Genomic DNA, 19,906 nt, shown 5'->3' on the forward strand with positions numbered 1-19,906 from the left:
GTGTGGTTAAGGGAAGATTTTTTCAATTAATAGTCAGGGGGCCTATGTGGTTTCTGTGTAGCCTGACGAGCCAGACCCACATTAAAATGTAGGGTCTGGACACTCACTGTTCGCAGTGCTCAGTCCAAGGGGCGGGATAATCAGTTGTCTTTCAAATTCCCTCTGCACGCAATAGGACAGCGGCAGCGCTATGAGTCCGATGCGTTTCCCACCAGTGGAGCTAGTTGGCTAGTTCAAACGTTTGCCAACCTAATAAAAGCTTAACTCGTGTCACACTGTTCGCCAGCAGCAACATCCATCTTATTTGTTTTCAAGTAGCAGGGAATTCAAGCCAAACCGTTGCAACTCTTCCATCAATCATTATGTTAAGCCCACCTAACGACTCTATAAACGATTTCATTGGCCTGATTAAGTTTCGATTTCTGGAGCTCACAAGCCAACGGAGAGTTGCTAGACTAGCCCTGGCAGCAAATGTAATTCGCTGCCGCTAGGGGCGCGTCTAGATTTCTAGGCTAGTTTCTGTGGGTTTGAAATGTAAATTTTTGGAGAGTGGTTGGACTGTCTTTAGAGGTCATTGAACATGGAGAAAAATGAACGAGCTTGTGTGAGTGGTTAGTGGGTGGAGCTGCGGGCAGCGCTTCCACGTTTCGCGCCTCTATTATGCAAGCAGGCACTTTTTTCATCAATCATGAACTCAAAATACAATTTTATTTCTCTTATTTTACACATTTTAGGGAAAACCATGGCCAAAATATAATTTATTTGGCAATCATATCAATATTTTAGAGCTCCCCCACAATTTCACATACCATGTTTCCAGGGGAGCTCAAGTGGCCACTAGGGGAGCCATTGGCTCCCCCTGCTCCCCCCTAACTCGCACCCTGCATCAGAGACTCAGCACTCGCTTGGTTTAGATCATACCTTCCTAACCGTCAACAATTTGTTTACAGATCCATAATAAACCATCTACCCAGATTATGGTAAAATATGGAGTGCCTCAAGGCTCAGTACTGGGGCCCCTGTGGTTTAGCAAATGATACACAACTATACCTCTCCATAAAACCTGATGAATTAACCCTGTTAGCCAAATTTATTTCTCAAATTTATAGACTATTGCAATGCTATTACGCTGGCTGTAATAATACCTGTCTAAAGAGCTTACAGCTTATACAAAATGCAGCTGCTCACACACACAAAAAATATGAACATATTTCCCCCATCCTGGCATCTTTACACTGGCTACCTGTTAAAAGTTATTGACTTCCAAATATTACTTATATCTCTTGGTTGGTTGCCTGCATTGAAAGAGGACACCTCATGAAGACACTCTTTTGTCTGCTTCTAACAGAAGAAGCACTCATCTATACTGGCAGCTGCTGCTGCTGAACAAGTGTACAAAGTCCCTCTAGATGGACTTGATGCAGTTGCAGGTGTTGCTGCAGGTTCAGAAGATGGTCTACCACGTATTTTCTGAAGACACTGAATCCTGCCTGCTTCACATGATTTCTAGTAGCGAATCTTAGCATGCTGCAGGTGGATTTGTAGCAGTTCCTGTGCCAAACTGCTTTGTTCTGTTGTAAACTGCACTGTAACGTTGTAATCGTTGGCTGATCTGCACTGTAACGTTGCACTGTATGGCTGATCTGTGATCACCATCTCCATCTCCATACTCTTTCATGGACAAAAACAAGAAATTTGGCATATGTCTCTAGTGATGGGTCATTCACCAGTCCACACATATCTGCCACTGGATACATAGCCCAAAATCTGTTTCTTGTAGAATATGTGTGCCATCACTTGACTAACAGAAAGACACACCTCAGAATATAACCTAACTAGACTGTGCCACCATGAACTGTGAAAATGTGCTTGCTCAAATGTAGAAGGCTAGAAGGTCACTAATATCACCAACCATGAAGAACAGAGCATTATGTGCTTCAGGTTATTCCATATTCTAAACTGCCAGCTATCAACAGCTAACTGTCTTACTCTTTCTGCTGTTAAAGAATGTGTTTGTGTTGTATGTATGCTGCTGAGACCTTGAATTTCCCCTGGGGATCAATAAAGTATCTATCTATCTATCTATCTATCTATCTGTCTGTCTGTCGGTCTGTCTGTCTGTCTGTCTGTCTGTCTGTCTGTCTGTCTATCTATCTCAGTGTCTCTCACTCACCGGTCTGTTTGTCTATCTGATCCTTTACCCTTTCTTTTCTTCTTTCTTTTCTTACATAGGCTACGGAAGGCCTTACAAACTTCAGCTGGTACTAGCTATGTAAAAGTCTATTAAACTTGATTTAACAGAGATCTCTGCACTTCATGCTCTGAATGGGTGTGGACAAGAACTGGCAGAGCAGGCTAGGCCTACACTCAAGCATGAATCAAGCATGAATTGATAGTATTGATATTGAAGTATTATTTTTTAAGCGGACAATTTCAAGAATTTTAGGCACAATTTCTTGTTAAAGAGATCAGTCATCAGCCTAAAAATGCTTTTTGGCACCAACCCTTTTCTATAATACCAACAATGTGAGGTTTATGGACAAAACACCAAATTTGACCGTTTCTGAATTTGACCTTTGATTTGGGTCCTTCAAAACCTTCAAAAAAATGGAGACATGTATATAGAACAAAGATATAATACTCTCCAAAAATTAACATGTGAATCCCACAAGCCCCCAAATTTGACACATAGGCCCCCCTTCTATAAGAATATATACAGTCTATGGAGCTGTTGCTGGGTAGCATTGCGCCAGTGCTTCCTATAGAGAGCCTATTGGATTCGTTGCGTCCACTGGGATAACAGCCCGCGATTTAGACTGTCTCACTACTTCTTTTATAATGTCGAGTGGGGAAACTTGTTCCGTTTTCAATTGCTCCAATAGCAGCAATAAAATGACCAGTTGGAACAAAAGAAAAATGTGAGATACACAAAATACCCCGGGTCGACTGCCCCTGTCTGGTAGCCTAACGTTACCATATGGTTTGCACAGATAGCAGTTAGCTGTACCTTACCCTTTCCTTTTGAAATGTGAAAATTAGATAAACAATGGTCACAAATGAAAAACATGAATTTGTTTATTTGATATCCATTAATTTATTTATTGTTGCCAAATGGACAGATATTTTTATAGTTTCCTCGTTGGCTAGCCTAGCTAGCATAGTTATTGCTGACGTTAGAGCTACAGTAGTTAAGTAGATATAATATAAACCTAGTCCCAATTATGTCTTTATATCCTCATTCTCTACTCTAAGCTATTTTCATAAATAATCTGTAAGATCGCTTGTACCTTCATCTGTGACCGGAGGCCACTGTCTAACATAATCCCAACTCCACTGGTTACCTGTCAAATACAGAATTCATTTTAAAGTTTTGCTTTTTGTTTTCAAAGCCCTAAATGGGACGGAACCACAGTATATCTGTGACCTTTTAAGTCCCTACTGTCCTTCTAGGCCACTAAGATCTTCCTCACAACATCTTCTTTCAGTCCCCAATGCAATCCTAAAAACGAAAGGTGATTTTTCTGTTGCTGCCCCTCGACTCTGGAATAATCTCCCCATAGAAATTAAGTCCTGTCAGTAGCTTTAAATAAAATTTAAAGACCCATCTATTTTCTTTGGCCTTTAATGTCCATTAATTCTAACCTGAGACTCGCCAGATGAATTTTTTCCGCCTAGCTCCACTCATCCATCTGGGACCAATCCATTGGAGTGTTGCTTCAGAAGGCTGGGCCTAATCAAAAAATGCTTGCATATGATTGAATAAGCCACTTCACTCCGTCATCTATTGACATGCTACTTGTGCAACCACTCACATCGAAGCCAACCCGTGACGCTGATAACAGTCTCACAGTCGCTTCTACGCTATGTCACATCTATGAAACTCCCGCCCTGCGTCCTGATTGGCTCTACCATACAATCTCGTGCTGAAATCACTCTCAACGGAACCGATCCCAGATGGATGTGAGTGGAGCTAGGCGGAGCTAAGCGGAACAAATTCATCTGGCGAGAGTCAGGTTACATTAATTCTCCCCTTCTTTAGGGATTTCTATTTCTTTTCAGCATTATATTAACTGCCATCTTTAACTTTACTGTACATTTTGCTCTAGGCCTATAGTAGTAGTTTTAGTAACCATATCTTCTTTATCTACAATCATATTCAGTTTTATCATTACTATTATTCTTTGTTCTTTTATTTATTTTTTGTCATTTATATTTTGTTTTATTACTGTTTTTATTTTATTTCCGTGAGCACGTTGGGTCAATTGCATTGCGTTTTAAGTGTTAAGTTATATATGACTTGACTTGACTAACTATCCAACTTATCCAACTTATATTGCTCAGTTAAAAATCAAGCTTCTATGATGGTGTGGAAGTGCATTAGTGCCTACGGCAAGAGCTTCTTGCACATCTGACAAGGCACAATCAATTCTAAATGATGTACAGAGGTTTTGAGCAACATATACGGTCATCTAGACAATGTCTCTTTCAGGGAAGACCTTGAATATTTCAGGAAAACAAATGGCGAAATTAATTCTGCCCTTATTTAAACAGTATTTCTCCATAGAGGAAGAGTACAGGTGCTAAAATGGCCTGCCTGCAGTCCAGACCTGTCAAAGAGTGCACCATGGAATTAGAAACATTATTAAGAAGACCCCAGACTGTTGAGCAGTGAAATCCTATATTGGGCAGGAGTGGGCAACATTCTAGCAACTGGTCTCCTCAGTTCCTAAGCATTTACAGAATGTTCTTAAATGAAGAGATGAAGCAACACAGTGGTAAACATGCCTGTCACAACTTTTTTTTTTTTATGACCAAATTCAAAACATACATATACATATAATTTCCATGAAATAATCAAATTTGTCATTTTCAACATTTGATATGTTGTTTATGTCCTTTTTGCAGTTAAATTTGGGTTTATGAGATTTGTAGATTATCACATTCTGTTTTTATTCGCATTTTACACAACGTCCCAACTTTGTGTTGTGGTGTTGTAGCATCGTCACCCAGCAGCATTCATATGAAGCATGTTGTCAACACAGCCTCTCAAGTCTCAAGTTGAGGGGTTGCTCTCAGGACAAGTCTCAGGTTGGCCTACACAGAAGTTTCCTTCACTTGTTTCCTTTACCCATTCCCCCAATCTCCTCCATCCAAACTAGCCCGGGCTGGCTTCCTCGATCACCCACTTAGGCCAAACAGCGACGCACTGAGGTTCGCTGAGTTCATTCCATGGAACACTTTGGTTCTGGTTTCATCCCTCACGGGCAAACCTCCAAATCCACCACGGGGCCCAGCTTGTTTCGCTGATGACGTATCTAAATACATTTTCCCAGCTAAACGGCCATATGACGCTCTCGGGGCAAGCAGAGACGGGTCTGAGCAGAGTCCTGCCCTGGCACCCACCCAACTCATCGCCCCAAGGTGCTCTCACAGCTCCTGACTCAAAGCAGGACCTGTTAAAAGCACCCTGCCAGCTTAACCTTTGACAGTTTGAACAGTTTGACAGTTCCCTGTTTAATTAAGATGAACCTCACTGAGGTTATATAGGGGATTATTGGATAGTTTGTGCCTGTCCCAGGTCTGCTATGTGTGTGTGTATGTGTTTTTTGTTTTGTTTTGTTTTGTTTTTTCTGTTTTTTGGACATTATACAATGTGGAAATGACTTACACATATTACACAATATATTGAAATAAGTGGAATTGTATGAAAATCATATTCTTTCAAGCCACGTCCAGGTTTAATTTTTTGTGTTGTTCCATGAGCAGAAAATCGTTTGTCAACAGACTTACCTGAACTGCACCAGCTTTGACTGAATGACAGTGATTGTGTGTTCCGCTGGGTACTGAGTGTGGGAAGGATGTGTGTACGTGAGTGATGTGCTTGTTGATAGTTAGACATGTGAAGGAGGATCGTTATCTGTGCGCCTGCGAGTTGTGGCGTCTTGACTTGCATATAATTTTAATCCTAGGGGCTCACCAAGATTCTCTTTTGTGTGATTTTATCAGTTATTGTTTTGTTTTCCAGCAGCCGACTCAAAATAGCCCAACAGTGGTATTAGTGAGTTGGAAAACTACATTGAGTGTGTCTGTGCTGGAGTCGGGTACCCTGGAAATCCAGAGTTCTCGCGAGAGCACAATTTGAATAGTGTCCGCAAGATACTCTGGCCACGAGCAATGATCCAAATTTCTTCTATCTCGAGCGAGAGGGACCAATCAAATCGGTGTAGGCGGGACAAAGGCGAGCTACACTGATGACCGACACTGATGAATTGTTGTGATTGGTCGTAGCGTTATCCAACTGTGTGCAGTGAGAGTTTCAAATGCATGCTTGGTGCCGCCCCTCGAATTGGGCCATTTTCATTACTCGTGGCCAGACCCTTAATCTGAAAGATTCCAGGGTCTGGTTTACCAGGCTAGGAGTCGGGCTCTTTAACAGTTGTGTGGTCTACACTACACAACACATGCAGTCTAGACAATACAGAGAGGTAGCCTGCACAGTAGCTACAGTCAAATGCTAACCGCAACGAAGAATAGATGCGAATGAATGTTTTGTTTTGTTTTCTTTTTTTTGTATGCATAATTCAAGCAGATAGATCAAATCACAGAGTATTTCCGTGTTGCCACAGTGTGGTTTGAATATATGTGCATGTAAAAAAACCTAAAAGGTGTGTGGGAGTTTAAAGCAATTTTAGTGTTTTGCCCCTGGGGTTTTAAAAGAAAACAGCTCCATGTCAACTGTCTTGCAACCGATGGTTACACCAAATGCAGTGCCACTTGAAGACAGACAAAATTAATCTTTCTTTGTCACAACACAATTTGCCCGTCTCATCTCTCTCCTCACCATCAGGCAAACACTAATCATGGAAGGCGAAAGATGCCCGATCATTCTCAACGCCCACTTCAGCCAGAAGGTGCTGCCCCTGGAGAGGCAGAGCCACATGGCGCCCAGCCCAAAGTACACTCCCCAGGCCCACAGGTGCCGTCCCTACCCACTAAACTGCTGCTTGGGGTTGTGGTTGGAGCAGAGTCAGGCCCATGCATCAACTGAGGGAGACGATGGCGGCAGCAGTAGACAGGTGTGTAGACTTGGTGCTGTTTGTGGTTTCGTCATGCTCTATAATTTGAAAAAGCAGGCCCCACCTCCTCAAGGATCTGTCTCCACTTGAGACCTGCGGTACAGGTTCTGAGTCAGGTGTTTTTATGAAAAACCTTCCCAGGTTTTGTAGACTGGCTTAAGGAGCTTAATTCACAATTAGTGTGAGCACCAGAGTCGTTTCTTGTAGCATTTTGTTCTTCACCAAATAATGCATTAATCTAATCACCATATAATAATATATCTATGCTATAAGAACCTGTGTGTGTGTGTGTCCACGTCCACGCAGGCGGGTGTATGTGAGTGGGGGTGGCCTGAACCTGGAGGTGTTAGCGACTCCCTGCTGGAGGCGCTGGAGAGCCTGGGGCCGGCTGGGGCTCTCAGTCAGCGCCTGGAGGTTGTGCTGCAACGCGTCTACTGCCTCCACATCCCACAATCCTCTCCTCTCAGACTCCACGGCCTCTGCAGGTCCCCTCATGCAATCTCCCCCCGCAATAGCAGCAGCAGCACCTGCAGGTATCAGCATGACTGTTTTTATCGCATTCTTTTTTGTCTTTGTGTTTTTCTTCTTGTGAAGCCAGAGTTATTTTATGACATTACAAGTATCATCTTGATGAATCATGCCAGTGGTTTATTAGTCAGATATGAAGACTTTATGGTCAATTAAGCTAAATTCACCATAATTAATAGGATTTTCTAAAATTAAATTAACAAATAAATACTGAATAACAATATAAACATGTCGGTTTTCGCTTCATTAAAACCTTCATATCAAAGTTGTATAGAGAAGTGCAAGATTAAATGTGAACGAATGAAATGCAAATGACTGTTACCATCACATCCATCAAGACTGATAAATCCTTATCTGTGAAATCATATCAACTTGGATTTAGCAGTATACTAACTAACTAACTAGGCCTAGTTATCTGTGCAGAACCAGCTTCTGTCCTCAGCAGTGCTTCACTATTATTTAGAGTTTCTGTAGAAAGCTTGGTTGTGCAGGCATGCACAGCAGCACCTGTTGGCCTGCTGTGAGCTCGTTTACTCGTGGTTTACGTTTGTGTTCTTGAAGAAAGCAGTGCGTCAGTGCAGGCACTCCTCCAGTTCTGAGGACATTGTCCTCTCCTTGGCAGCAGAGGGCGGCGAGTGGGGGATAGAGGGGGAGAGAGCGAAAGAGGGACAAAGAGAGGAGGAGGAGGCAGGGAGGGAGGGAGAGAAAGAGAGAAAGAGAGTGCTCTTGATTCTGTCAATTACCAACTAGCTATTGAGCCCCAACCCAGGACACAGCGTGCTCCTTGGCTCTTAGGCCCATATGGCACAGCGTAACAAACATGCCTAATGAGATACAGGACTGTCAGTGATCCACAGCCCCGTGGACAGGAAAGGGAGGAGGCGTGGACAATGAAGAGAGAGAACAGTCATAAAAGCGGTAATAGGTGTTCATTCGGCAAACAATGTGATCATTCAAATGAATAATTTTGAGTGTTAAAAGTTACGGGCGAGTCTTCCTGTATCTGTCATTAAGTTTGAGTCGTAGAGTCGCTGTTCAGAAACAGGATCAAATGGGATCAGATTTGAACTTTGACCCGCAGCCTATCTTGGCCGTTCCACATAAAGGCGAGATTACACACAGGCTAGTGGAACACACTGGCCCTGTTCACCGCTTGCTGTGCTCTAACCTCCAACCCTCCTTTGGAAAAGAGGGGTGGGAGCAGGGTGGGGGTAGGGGGTGGGATTTGTTGTTTTGTTCCTCTGCTGAGTAATAACAGCATGGAGGTGTTTGTTGTCAGGGGACTATGTGTGCGAGGCTAAGACTGGCGCACACACACACACACTCCCACAAACATAAACACACGCACGCACACACACACACACACACACACACACACACACACACAGAGGGTTCACGTGGTGGGGTGCTATGGAAAGAGACTGTTCCAGAGTCACTTGACTGGTAACTGGACACCAGCCGAAGCAAAGCATGCTTTACCGCGTGGCCTTGTAAACAGAGATTCCACTGACAAAGTTCCCCTCCGACCCCCATGCCCTCCTCGCTGCTGCCCCTTTCCAACAGGGAAGGCAGTGGACTCATGGGTCAGGGAGTAGAAGGGGGGGGGGGGGGCGTTGCTACAGTTTAGCAGGAAGGTGGCAACACTGACGTCACAGAAGTAGTCCTTTCTTAACCTGACGTATATGTGGCACCAGAGAGAGTAGAGCAGCACTCCTTTCAGCTGGAACAGAAGAAACAAAATAAAGAATATAACTGCAAGCGGTGATTGTCAGGGGTCCAAGCCAAATGGCAAGAAGTGCCGCACAGCAGGATGAAAGTGGGTGCTGTAGCTCCCCCAATGGACAGAATCTCACGAAATTCGGTGTGCGTCCAAAAGAATGTCATATTGATTGTGGGTACCAAGTTTGAATAGGATCGGACCTTTACAAGATACGATATAGGCAGTAAAGTCATTATAGGCCACGCCCCAAAAGTGGATTGATGCGTATCTTTGGAATGGAGCGACAAATAAAAAATCGGAAAAAGCCAGCCTGTTACGCTACCCTGTTACGAAGGTGATGTGTACCGGATTGCGTAGGAATCGGATTATCGGTCTAGGAAGAGATAGATTAGCTTCACTTTTGAGGTTTTTGTAAATGGCGGGAAAATGTGCATTATGGAAATTGGTGTGGCTGGGTTCATTGGATATAGTTCTGAAGGAACAACAGGGAAGAAGATTTTGTCAAAATTTTCATACGGTTACGGAGATATGAGCAAAAGCGTAAATTTGCTTATAATCATTTTTGTGTCAGATCATGCATTGATTTGGGACCTATGATGAAAATGAAGTGTCTGTACCTACAGTATTACGGTTATGGCTGCAGACACAAATTTAGCGCCCCCTCCGGATGGAAATTCAGTGTGCCTCCAAAGAATGTTGTATTGATTGTATGTACCAAGTTTGGATAAGATTGGGCATTTCTGACATTGGCAGTGCCCCCTACAGACAGAACTTTAAAATCGGGCGACATATAAAAAAACGGAAAAGCCAATCTGTTAGGCTTGGTCTATAGATGATTTGTACTGAAATTCGTAGGAATTGGATCAACAGTCTAGGAGGAGATAGATTAGCTTCACTTTTGAGTTTTTTGAAAATGCCGTAAAAATTTGCCATGGTCAAATGTGAGTGGTTGACTTCATTTGATGCAGGAGTTCTGGAGGAACAATGTGAATTTTTGAAAAATTCCACACGGTTCTGGAGATATGAGCAAAAAATGTAAATGTGCATATTGTAGTGCCCCCTATTAACAGAAGTAAAGAATAAAGACAGAAATTTGTGAGATAATGCACTGATTTAGGACTAATGGTAAAAATTTGGTGTCTGTACCTATTGGGTCATTCCACGTCAATTCAACCAGGGCCCACGCACTTAGGTCTCAAAAAATTCTGAGAAAATTACCAGGTGTACCCATGTTACCTAGGAGACACACTGTAAAATTACTCTTATGTAAGATCAATACTTTCCAGGATACAGCCAGTTTTACAGGGGGAGGGGGTGTCGATTTTGTTCGGCCTCTTTTTTTTGTCAAAGTTCACAAGCCCACAGCGCAAGAACTAAACCATGTAGGAGGCTCAAATTTAGCATGCTGGTACATAAATAGGAATAGTATGTAGCAAAATCGTCACATTTGGTCTGGATAATCCTGCATGGTCATAGCTGTCCCTCAAAGTTGATACAAATTTTATTGGAGTTTTTGGCTGGGCTCTGTTTAAGCCTTCAGAAGACATATTTGTACTCAACATAGGCTCTTGATTTATTTTCCTTACTGAGATAAGTAGAAACACTCACAAAAAACAATGAACAGAAAATAAATCATTTCAGGGTCTGAACAGCAGACCTTACAAGTCTAAAAAATAATTTTGGTTCTCATTTTCAGAGCACCTAAACACCTTGTGGGAATATACAAAGATTTTTTAAATATTTTTTTCTTTATTCTCCATGATCTTTTCTTTTTAAAAACACCAATTTGACTTGTCTTATGCAAATCTTTCTTTTTCACTATCCACCCTGAACATGGGCAAAATGCACCATTGACATCAATATGTTTTGTATAGAGCTACCACAGGTTACTCTATACAACCACAGGTGGCAGTGTGGTGACTCTATATAAAACATATTGATGTCAATGGGGCATTTTGCCCATGTTAAGGGTGGAAAAGAAAAAAGAAAGATTTGCATAAGACAAGTCAAATTGGTGTTTTCAAAAAGAAAAGATCATGGAGAATAAAGAAAAAACTATTTAAAAAATCTTTGTATATTCCCACAAGGTGTTTGGGTGCTCTGAAAATGATAACCAAAATGATTTTTCAGACTTGTGAGGTCTGCTGTTCAGACCCTGAAGGGATTTATTTTCTGTTCATTGTTTTTTGTGAGAGTGTTTCTACTTATCTCAGTAAGAAAAATAAATCAAGAGCCTATGTTGAGTAAAAATATGTCTTCTGAAGGCTTAAACAGAGCCCAGCCAAAAACTCCAATAAAATTTGTATCAACTTTGAGGGACAGCTATGACCATGCAGGATTATACAGACCAAACGTGACGATTTTGCTACATACTATTCCTATTTATGTACCAGCATGCACAATTTGAGCCTCCTACATGGTTTAGTTCTTGCGCTGTGGGCTTGTGAACTTTGACAAAAAAAAGAGGCCGAGCAAAATCGACACCCCCTCCCCCTATAAAACTGGCTGTATCTTGGAAAGTATTGATCTTACATAAGAGTAATTTTACAGTGTGTCTCCTGGGTAACATAGGTACACCTGGTAATTTTTTCAGAATTTTTTGAGACCTAAGTGCGTGGGCCCTGGTTGAACTGACGTGGAATGACCCTATTACAGTTTTGGCTGCAGATACGATTTTGCTGCGGAAAAATAATATAATGAAAGGGTTAATAATCAGAACAAAAACAATAGGAGTCTCACAGCTTCGCTGCTTGGACCCCTGAAAATAAGACACCCTATGTTATGTTTTTCTCCCCTTTCTATGTATGTTTGCACTGCACATACCTGTTGGGGCTAGACAAACTTTAGAGGCCTAGAGAAGGGTCCCTGACAAGCGACTGACCAGAGGTCAATATGTTGCCATGCGTGTTTCTCTTACATGCATGTATCTGAAGGTCACGATGACTGAAACTTCACAGGATTTCTATGTAGAATATTATCGAACTGAATCTTTATTGACATCTGTAGTTCTTAAGATAGCACTTTTAACACTTCTATCCCACTAAGCCCCACCACTTAGCGGGCAAAGCCTCCTCTTTTCACTTGAAGACCATCACAAGTGGTGCTGTCACCTTTATATCCCCTGGCTTGAGGGATGGGTAAAGCACTGACATTTACCTAGGGGAAACCAGACACTGTCCATACAGAGCTTTGGATGGGTCGTCTCTAATTGTTACTCACGGTAGTCACACTCTACCTGAGTAACATTAGATCATGTTGGCTTCCACTGGTTTTTCCTCATCTGCCCTGACATCAGTTAAAAATGATGACCTATTTTTATGATTCCATGCTTAAATAGGACAGATGTTGTCTGCACACACAGATGCTACCTCTTTAAACAAGACCGGGCAACAACATTTCTTAAGCCATGTTTATATCTCCCAAAAGCCTTGATTCTTCATTTGGACCAAATGGATGTAACAGTTGGTTGTTGTAGATAAACAAGGGATAGCAGTGGATATGAGCCTGCTCAACAGCTGTATACAGATGGACGTGTTTTCTAAACTTACAACCTGCTTTAACAAAGTGGCTCATGTGATTATGATTCTGATAGTCTTGGTCCTCAATGAGAAATCACCACTGGTATCACCAAGAGGCTTGCTTGTTCTCATCTTTTTTGTAAACTTTTGTTAATTTTTTGTGTGTGTGTGTGTGGGGGGGGGGGGATCCAACATCCTCAGTTCCAGTAAGAGCTCAAACTGAATAAACAAGCTGAAAAAGAAGTGTGTGCTGGGCCTGAGGAGGGGCTCCTTGGATGTTTTCATGCTGAAGTGGGAACACAATGTGCTTGGGAGATCTGGTTACATTGGCAGCTCCCCTGCCATTGGTTCACAGAGTGGCGGAAGGAAGCCCGCCTCCTTCAGACCTGCCAATGAGACACCTCTGAAGAGCTCTCTGTGCGTGGGGTGCTTGCTCTCAGTGGGGCCGTGTGTGTGAGAGAGAGAGAGCGAGAGAGGGAAAGATCGAGAAAGAAAGAGAGAGTGTGTGTGTTTGTGTATGAAGGGAGAAAGTGAATGTGACTGCGACTGCGCACTTCTATTTGGACAAGCTCAATGGATCTGCACTTCCAGGAAGAGCTCCTTAACTGCTGAGAATTCCTGCCATTGCTCACAATAACAAATTCCAAAAACCAGTCAGTGACCAGGCAGCCCTGACCAATGACAAGAGACACTCAGAGAAGTGAAGATGCTTTCAGGATTGAGGAAGTGGTGTGGGGGTGGGAATAGGATGGGGGTAAGTGGGCAACTGAGGGGACATAGAGAGAAGAGGTTGTTTATATGGACTGGAGTATGCACCACAAGGCCTCCTCACTCTCTTTACAGCCTTGTATCACTTTCCCGCCTAGTTTCCCTCACAGGCCCTCACAAGCCTGCTCTGTCACAGATAGGCAGAGCGTCTTGTTTTCATTTTTTAATTGGCTGGCCAATGTGATTTGCAATGTACCAAGTAATGTGCCGAGTGTCAATAAAATTTACGGTATGTCTTCTCTGCACTGGCATGACCGACTTGTCAGGTGCCCAGACTTGAGCTTTTCATCTTCATTCCAAGTTTCATTCTCTGTTTTTTGTTCCCATATTGATGCCTGATAGACTTCTTTCCACATGACTGCACGAACTGCTGTTCTCAAAGTATAACTCATCGTGTAGAGCTGTCCTTGACCATGCCAGCACAAGTGATGTCTGAGTAACAGGATATATACTGTATGTTAACACTTCTATATTTAGGTTCATGGTAAACAATTTAATATTAGCCTGTCTGTCTCAGAAGTAGGGATGTTTTTTTTTGTTGTGTTTTTTTATTCTTAAATGCCCAGTGTGCTGATTAATGACCCAAGCTTATAGTGTCTCAACATTAATGCAAAAATGCATGGATGTGTTGACGCAACATTGGTGTCAGTATCTTTGTATCAGTATTTTTTGTGGTCGTGTTCCACATTGTGATTTATTGCTGTGTGTCGTTGGATGCCCCAGAACAACCCTGTACCTCTCTCTCTTCATCTGTTATAAAACTGGGGAGATGGGGTGTCTGCTTGTTATTTTCCTATACAGCACTTAGCATGTTAATAAATGTTTTGATACTGATATGGTATTCCATACGAGAGTCAAATATCACCTTTTCTCTTTATGTGATCCCCATGTTAGGACTGGCAACAAAGCCAAATGCTTCGGTTTGATATACAAATGATAATAGTACTAGTTATTTTTTATAAACTCTTAAAGTAAATCGTTTTAGATATGTGTCTCATTTAATATAATTTTGAGATACCCCCAAAGCAGTAGTGTTGGACCACAGTGATTAATGGTCAGTTCAGATGAAGCATAGTTTTGGTTTCCCTGAAACACAATTTGAATTCTTTATCATGGTACATGCTCTGAAATATCAAAATTATTTAAAACAATAATATATGATTAAAGGGCCATATTAAAACATAAAAACTCTACATCTATCCATCTCCTTTCCTTACCATGTTCCCTATTTAGACATCAAGCATAAAAGGGATAAGCAAATAAGGTGGCAAAAAGCCAACAGTTAACCTGTGCTGTGTACTCTGGGCTGTGAACCGCAGTGTTTACTTTTTATCTTGCCCGAGCACAGGTGCCTTGTCTGGACTTGAAAGCCTTCAGCAGCACACTCCCTCAGCACGCTCCCTCTCTCAGTCTGCCCTCAAGCACCCGGGCAGGAACACTGCCTGCGCTGAAGGCAGAGCGTCTCACTCAGCTCAAGTTCTTCACCACCACTACCTCCAGTCTGATCTGTCCTGGCCTCCCTGTCATCAGCAGAAAAGCATGCACTGAATATAGTAAGGGGAGCAGGCGGTCTCTGTCATGTTGTTCACTGATTGGATTTGAAATTGCTCACCACCCCAGCCCCCTTCCTCCTTTGTGGTAGCATTCATTCCTCGAAAACTTTAAACAGATTATGTGGTTATGAGATGACAACTGCAAATTTGCGGTCATCAAATGTTGGATAGCCACTGAATGTCACTACTGATTAAATTAAAAGTCTGATTGAACTGTATTGTTGGTTCACTCATGGACACAAGCAGAAATCAAAATGTCACTCCAAGCATGCATTAATTACAATCATGACATTGTTTTAATACTTGTAAATGTTAAGAGAACCATTCATCCTTCTGATGTACTGCAGATTATTCTTGGAGACTGTTGTGCACTTTGGAATGGCTTAATGTACTTTACCAGGTGTGTCATTCTTGACTCAGGGAGAGCTCTCTTGTAGGGCTGGGCGATATGGCTGAAAACTGTATCACGATATAAGTATTTCATATCAGTCGATATCGATAATTACTGATTTCTTTTAATCTATTTCAGATAAGGACCAGAAGGGGGAATCTAATTAAACACTTATTTTAAACTTAACCTTCCTCTGATTTGAATCACCTCAGTTATCAATCAAAGCAAACAGGGAAAAGAAATAGCAACACAATCATAAAAAACACTCAAATAAATAAATGTGCACATAAGTCTGAATGAAAAGCAGTACTGGTTGAAGCCTGGAAATATTGTAAACAAAGTAGCTTACTATCTAGTTTATCATAGTCTACTGGTTAGACTGTTCAGTTTCCCCACGTGTGTTTAAGTTTCAAATGAATACCTTTTCTCCTTGGAACAGGCCCTTTGAGTCTTGGAAAATACTTTTCCATTTGCATCGGGATTGACATGATTAGAATTTAGCAGTCAATTTGAATGCAACAGTTTTTAACAAATTTGTGCAGCGTGTTAATGATGCTAATCGGATTTAATAGCAATTTAGCCAGTCGTCTTGCACGATGGTGACTGTTTAGATTACATGCTGAGGAGGGATGCGCCTGTTGAGAGGGAGAGAGAGAGCGTGCACGGGGCAAGGACTTATTGAGAGTCTGTGTTGAGGTAGGCCTACTTCTATCGCCTACTCTGGTAGAGTTGCACATACTAGCTACAATGCAAGATATATTTAGCCTATTAATTTATGGACAACGTAAGGCGGGAGGTGTGTTGCTTTTAATTATCGAATGTTATATCGAACGTATTTTTTTATTGATATCGATTACATGTCTATTGCGATACATATCGCTATCGTTTTATCGCCCAGCCCTACTCCCTTGATAGAGTGCTCTCTGAAAGCTGCGGCCTAAAACCCAGCAGTCTGGTCAAAAGAGACGTCGAACTCCATGTTCTTGTGTTTTCATAATTATTTGAGAACATTCTCTTGTCCTTTTTGGTTTGCTCCCATGGGGTTCTGCTGGTTGGGTGTCATGAGCTGATGCAGTGCAGAGCTCGGTGCCGGAGGGCTAATTCTCGCATAATGATGCACAAGGTGCTGGGCGAACAGTTCATAAAGCCATCCGCAAAGCCCCTTCATTCATTTTGTCTTGCTGACATTTCTGTTTCCAAGGTTCAGGGTTTGGAATGCAGCTCACTAGGCCAAGGGTTACCCACTCCCCTCCTCCAGGGTCTCCAGGGTGACTGCACGACGTCTCCAGCCTGGCTCCACGCATGGCGTCCCAGTGCTCCACGCCTGCGGGGCTCCGGCTGGAGCATGTCCACAAGATAATATTTCAATCAGTTACTAATTACTCTTTGGCGGCCCAGCGGATTCTTCAGTAGTCAGCCAGCCAGGCAGGCAGAATGGATAGGTGCCTCTTGTCTAAACCCAGGGCCAGGGTTTTCACATTGTTAACTTACGGTCAAAAAGCTTAGTGGGAAACTCCACTGCTATGATTCACAGATCTCAGTGTCTTGACAAGCTAACACAAATCACCAGCAAGGTGCCTCCATATAAACAAAATATATTTGATGTCAGAATGTTGTTTTAACAACACGAATGTAAATGGAGATACACTTCAGAATATTTTTTTTTTACCAGATCCTAAGGCATTGTATACAAATTGACTCATGTTAACCCACACATGCGGTGAAGTTGATTACAATGGCCTCTTTGTGTGTGTGTGTGTGTGTGTGTAGGCTGTGTGTGCTGGTGCAGGATGCCTGGGGCATGTTCAGTGAGGTGCAGCTCCAGGCCCTGGCTTCAGAGGAGCAGCTCCAGCTCTTCACCCAGCAGTGGGAAGGTCGGAGCTGCCAGCTACAGGGGGTCAAGGTGCTGCAGCGCGTCACCAGGGACAGGTGAGAGAATGGAGGTGTCTATTGATAACACATGTACCACATACACATACTCAGACCAGGTAAGTTTATGTATAGCATAGTCCCTTTCATAAAACATATACTATAAACAAGAAAAAAATTAAGGAAAACAAGTGACTATACAGTATGCTGTATATGCACACACACACACACTGTACGCTCTGTACACATGCTGGAAAATAATGGTGGCCACACAAAATATTGTCACTTTGGGCACAATTTGGAAATTTTCACTTAGGGGTGTACTCACTTTTGTTACCAGCGGTTTAGACATTAATGGCTGTGTGTTGAGTTATTTTAAGGGGACAGTAAATGTACACTGTTATACAAGCTGTACACTGACTACTTTACATTGTAGCAAAGTGTCATTTGTTCAGTGGTGTCCCATGAAAAGATATAATAACATATTTACAAAAATGTGAGGGGTGTACTCACTTTTGTCAGATACTTTATACATATGGTGATATAGACAAAGACAGTAGGGAAATGAGGGAGCAATCGAAGCATAGAATAAGAACCGTTTCTCTTAATAGCTGAAAACGGAATCCATGGCATGTGGACTCTCCTGGTCCTCGGAAAGGGCTTTTGACACGCAGTGTATCAGTATCGTCTGGAATGCATGTCTCTCCTCCTCAGAGGCTGTCTGTGCCTGTCACACAACACAACACAGTGCAACATTTATGTTTATGTCACTTGTTTTTTTTTTTTTAAATATATATAAATGAATCTTGTACAGTATGTTTGGATACCTGAACTTATTGTCACCATTATCAGTAGTAAGAGTTCAACAGTGCGTCATTAATCAATGGGTCATTGACCTGAAAGACATAAAACAAGTATTCCCGAAGGAAAGTCCAAAGTTCATTGATAGATTGTAAATGGGTGTCGCACATAAATGTGTGATAGTACTGTCCTCTCTGTGATTGATAGGATCTGTCATTGTTTTAACTAGCACTGGTAAGAACTGGTGGCCAGGGGATAAAAGAAAAAGAGAGGATCTCAGTGGAGACCAGAGAATGACCTTTCGTGCTGCATTTGGTCTCCTTTGCCATCATGCAGACAATCTCGTGCTAGAAAATGTTTATTTTAACTAGAGTGCAAGTTATGTAGAATATGTTTGAGAGGAAAGGTTAGAAAAAAGTGAAATCTTGTACTGAAATCTAAGTCCAGATTATAGATCTTAACCATTAGAGCATCATTGTAAGGGCATTCATTTTGTTCTACTGGTGTGCGTGCTCACACACACACACACACACCCCATTAATTGTGTTTGTGTTTGTGTGTGATGATAAAATGATAAAAAAAAACAATACATTTCACAGATCTTACTGGTAAGACAGTAAGTGCAATTCTTTTTAGAAGAGAATAGGTCAGTGAGTTATTTTTACTGCCGAACCAGCCAAGGTTGTAGAGCAGGTTCTATGGTTTTGGTGTTGGAGAGGAGAGAAGGAGAGTACTTGTGAGCTGTGGAACTGGTTTTGAACAATAGCTCCATCATATCGCTGATCAACAACGAGTCTGCCCATGTTAAGGACTCAGTTTTCAGCAAACATCCCCAGACAAGTTGCTGTATTTTGACTAAAAGAATGGAGAGTTTAACACCAGGATTTGATAGATTTATCTTCAGTTCTCTTTTTTTCTCCTTCTCTGTTGCTGTGTTTGTTCCTGCGGTTTAATCCCTGGTACCTTTGTTCCCTTTTACGTCTTGTGACATCTGGCAGTTGCCATGTTCCACTTTATGTTTTACTTTCTTGAAAGATGAAGCACGTGTGTATGGACTTCACATCCATAAGCAAATTCTGAAGCTATTCATTCTCATTTAAGGGCCTGGCATTTAAAGGTATTAAGAATACAGTCTAGATAGATATAGGATAGTTACTATCTTATATAGTCAGAGGTGAATACTAAATTATAAATGCAGTAAATTTGCTGACATTTTGAATCTCCAGAACATCAATAAAGTCAGTGCCAAAAAAACGACATTTATAGGGCGTAGATAAGGAGCGTGTCACACTGCATTTTATGAATCTTGTGATTTATAGGTTCCATAGTGCAGTTAATGAGCTATTGTACTGTGTTTCATGCTAAAACATGCCAAACATAACAGAGCCAAGCTTTCCATCCTATTATCCTATCCATTTAGTAAGTTAGCAAGTATTGTTACTGTCCTCTTCTCCTTGATCCAAATCGATTGTAATGCCACTATCCTCTCCTCTCTGGACATGCACATGCACATGCAAGCAAGCAAACATATCAGTTCCTAATAAGTGTGTTTTTCTCTTTTCTCGTATAATCAGATGTGCTCCTCTCTTCAGTCTGATTGACAGCCTGTGGCCTCCCACTCTGCCCCTCAGAGTGCATGGAGACTCTCTCAGCTGTGAGGAGGTATACCCATCTACACCCTT

General features: G+C 42.0%; 1 protein-coding gene across 3 annotated transcripts in view; it reads left to right on the forward strand.

Moving 5' to 3' along the window:
* spidr (scaffold protein involved in DNA repair) overlaps positions 1-19,906 on the forward strand; it is a 56,534-nt gene that overhangs the window by 23,749 nt on the left and 12,879 nt on the right. For all 3 annotated transcript variants that reach the window (XR_006034561.1, XM_042106543.1, XM_042106550.1), the window contains exons 9-12: positions 6,848-7,076; positions 7,383-7,609; positions 17,325-17,483; positions 19,799-19,886. Coding sequence is in view for 2 of the 3 variants with exons in the window: in XM_042106543.1 (XP_041962477.1) it covers positions 6,848-7,076; positions 7,383-7,609; positions 17,325-17,483; positions 19,799-19,886 (703 nt within the window). In the remaining variant the exon portion in view is untranslated. The remainder of the gene's footprint in view (positions 1-6,847; positions 7,077-7,382; positions 7,610-17,324; positions 17,484-19,798; positions 19,887-19,906) is intronic.

This window comes from Alosa sapidissima, chromosome 1 (assembly GCF_018492685.1).
Source record: "Alosa sapidissima isolate fAloSap1 chromosome 1, fAloSap1.pri, whole genome shotgun sequence".
NCBI lineage: Eukaryota > Metazoa > Chordata > Actinopteri > Clupeiformes > Clupeidae > Alosa > Alosa sapidissima.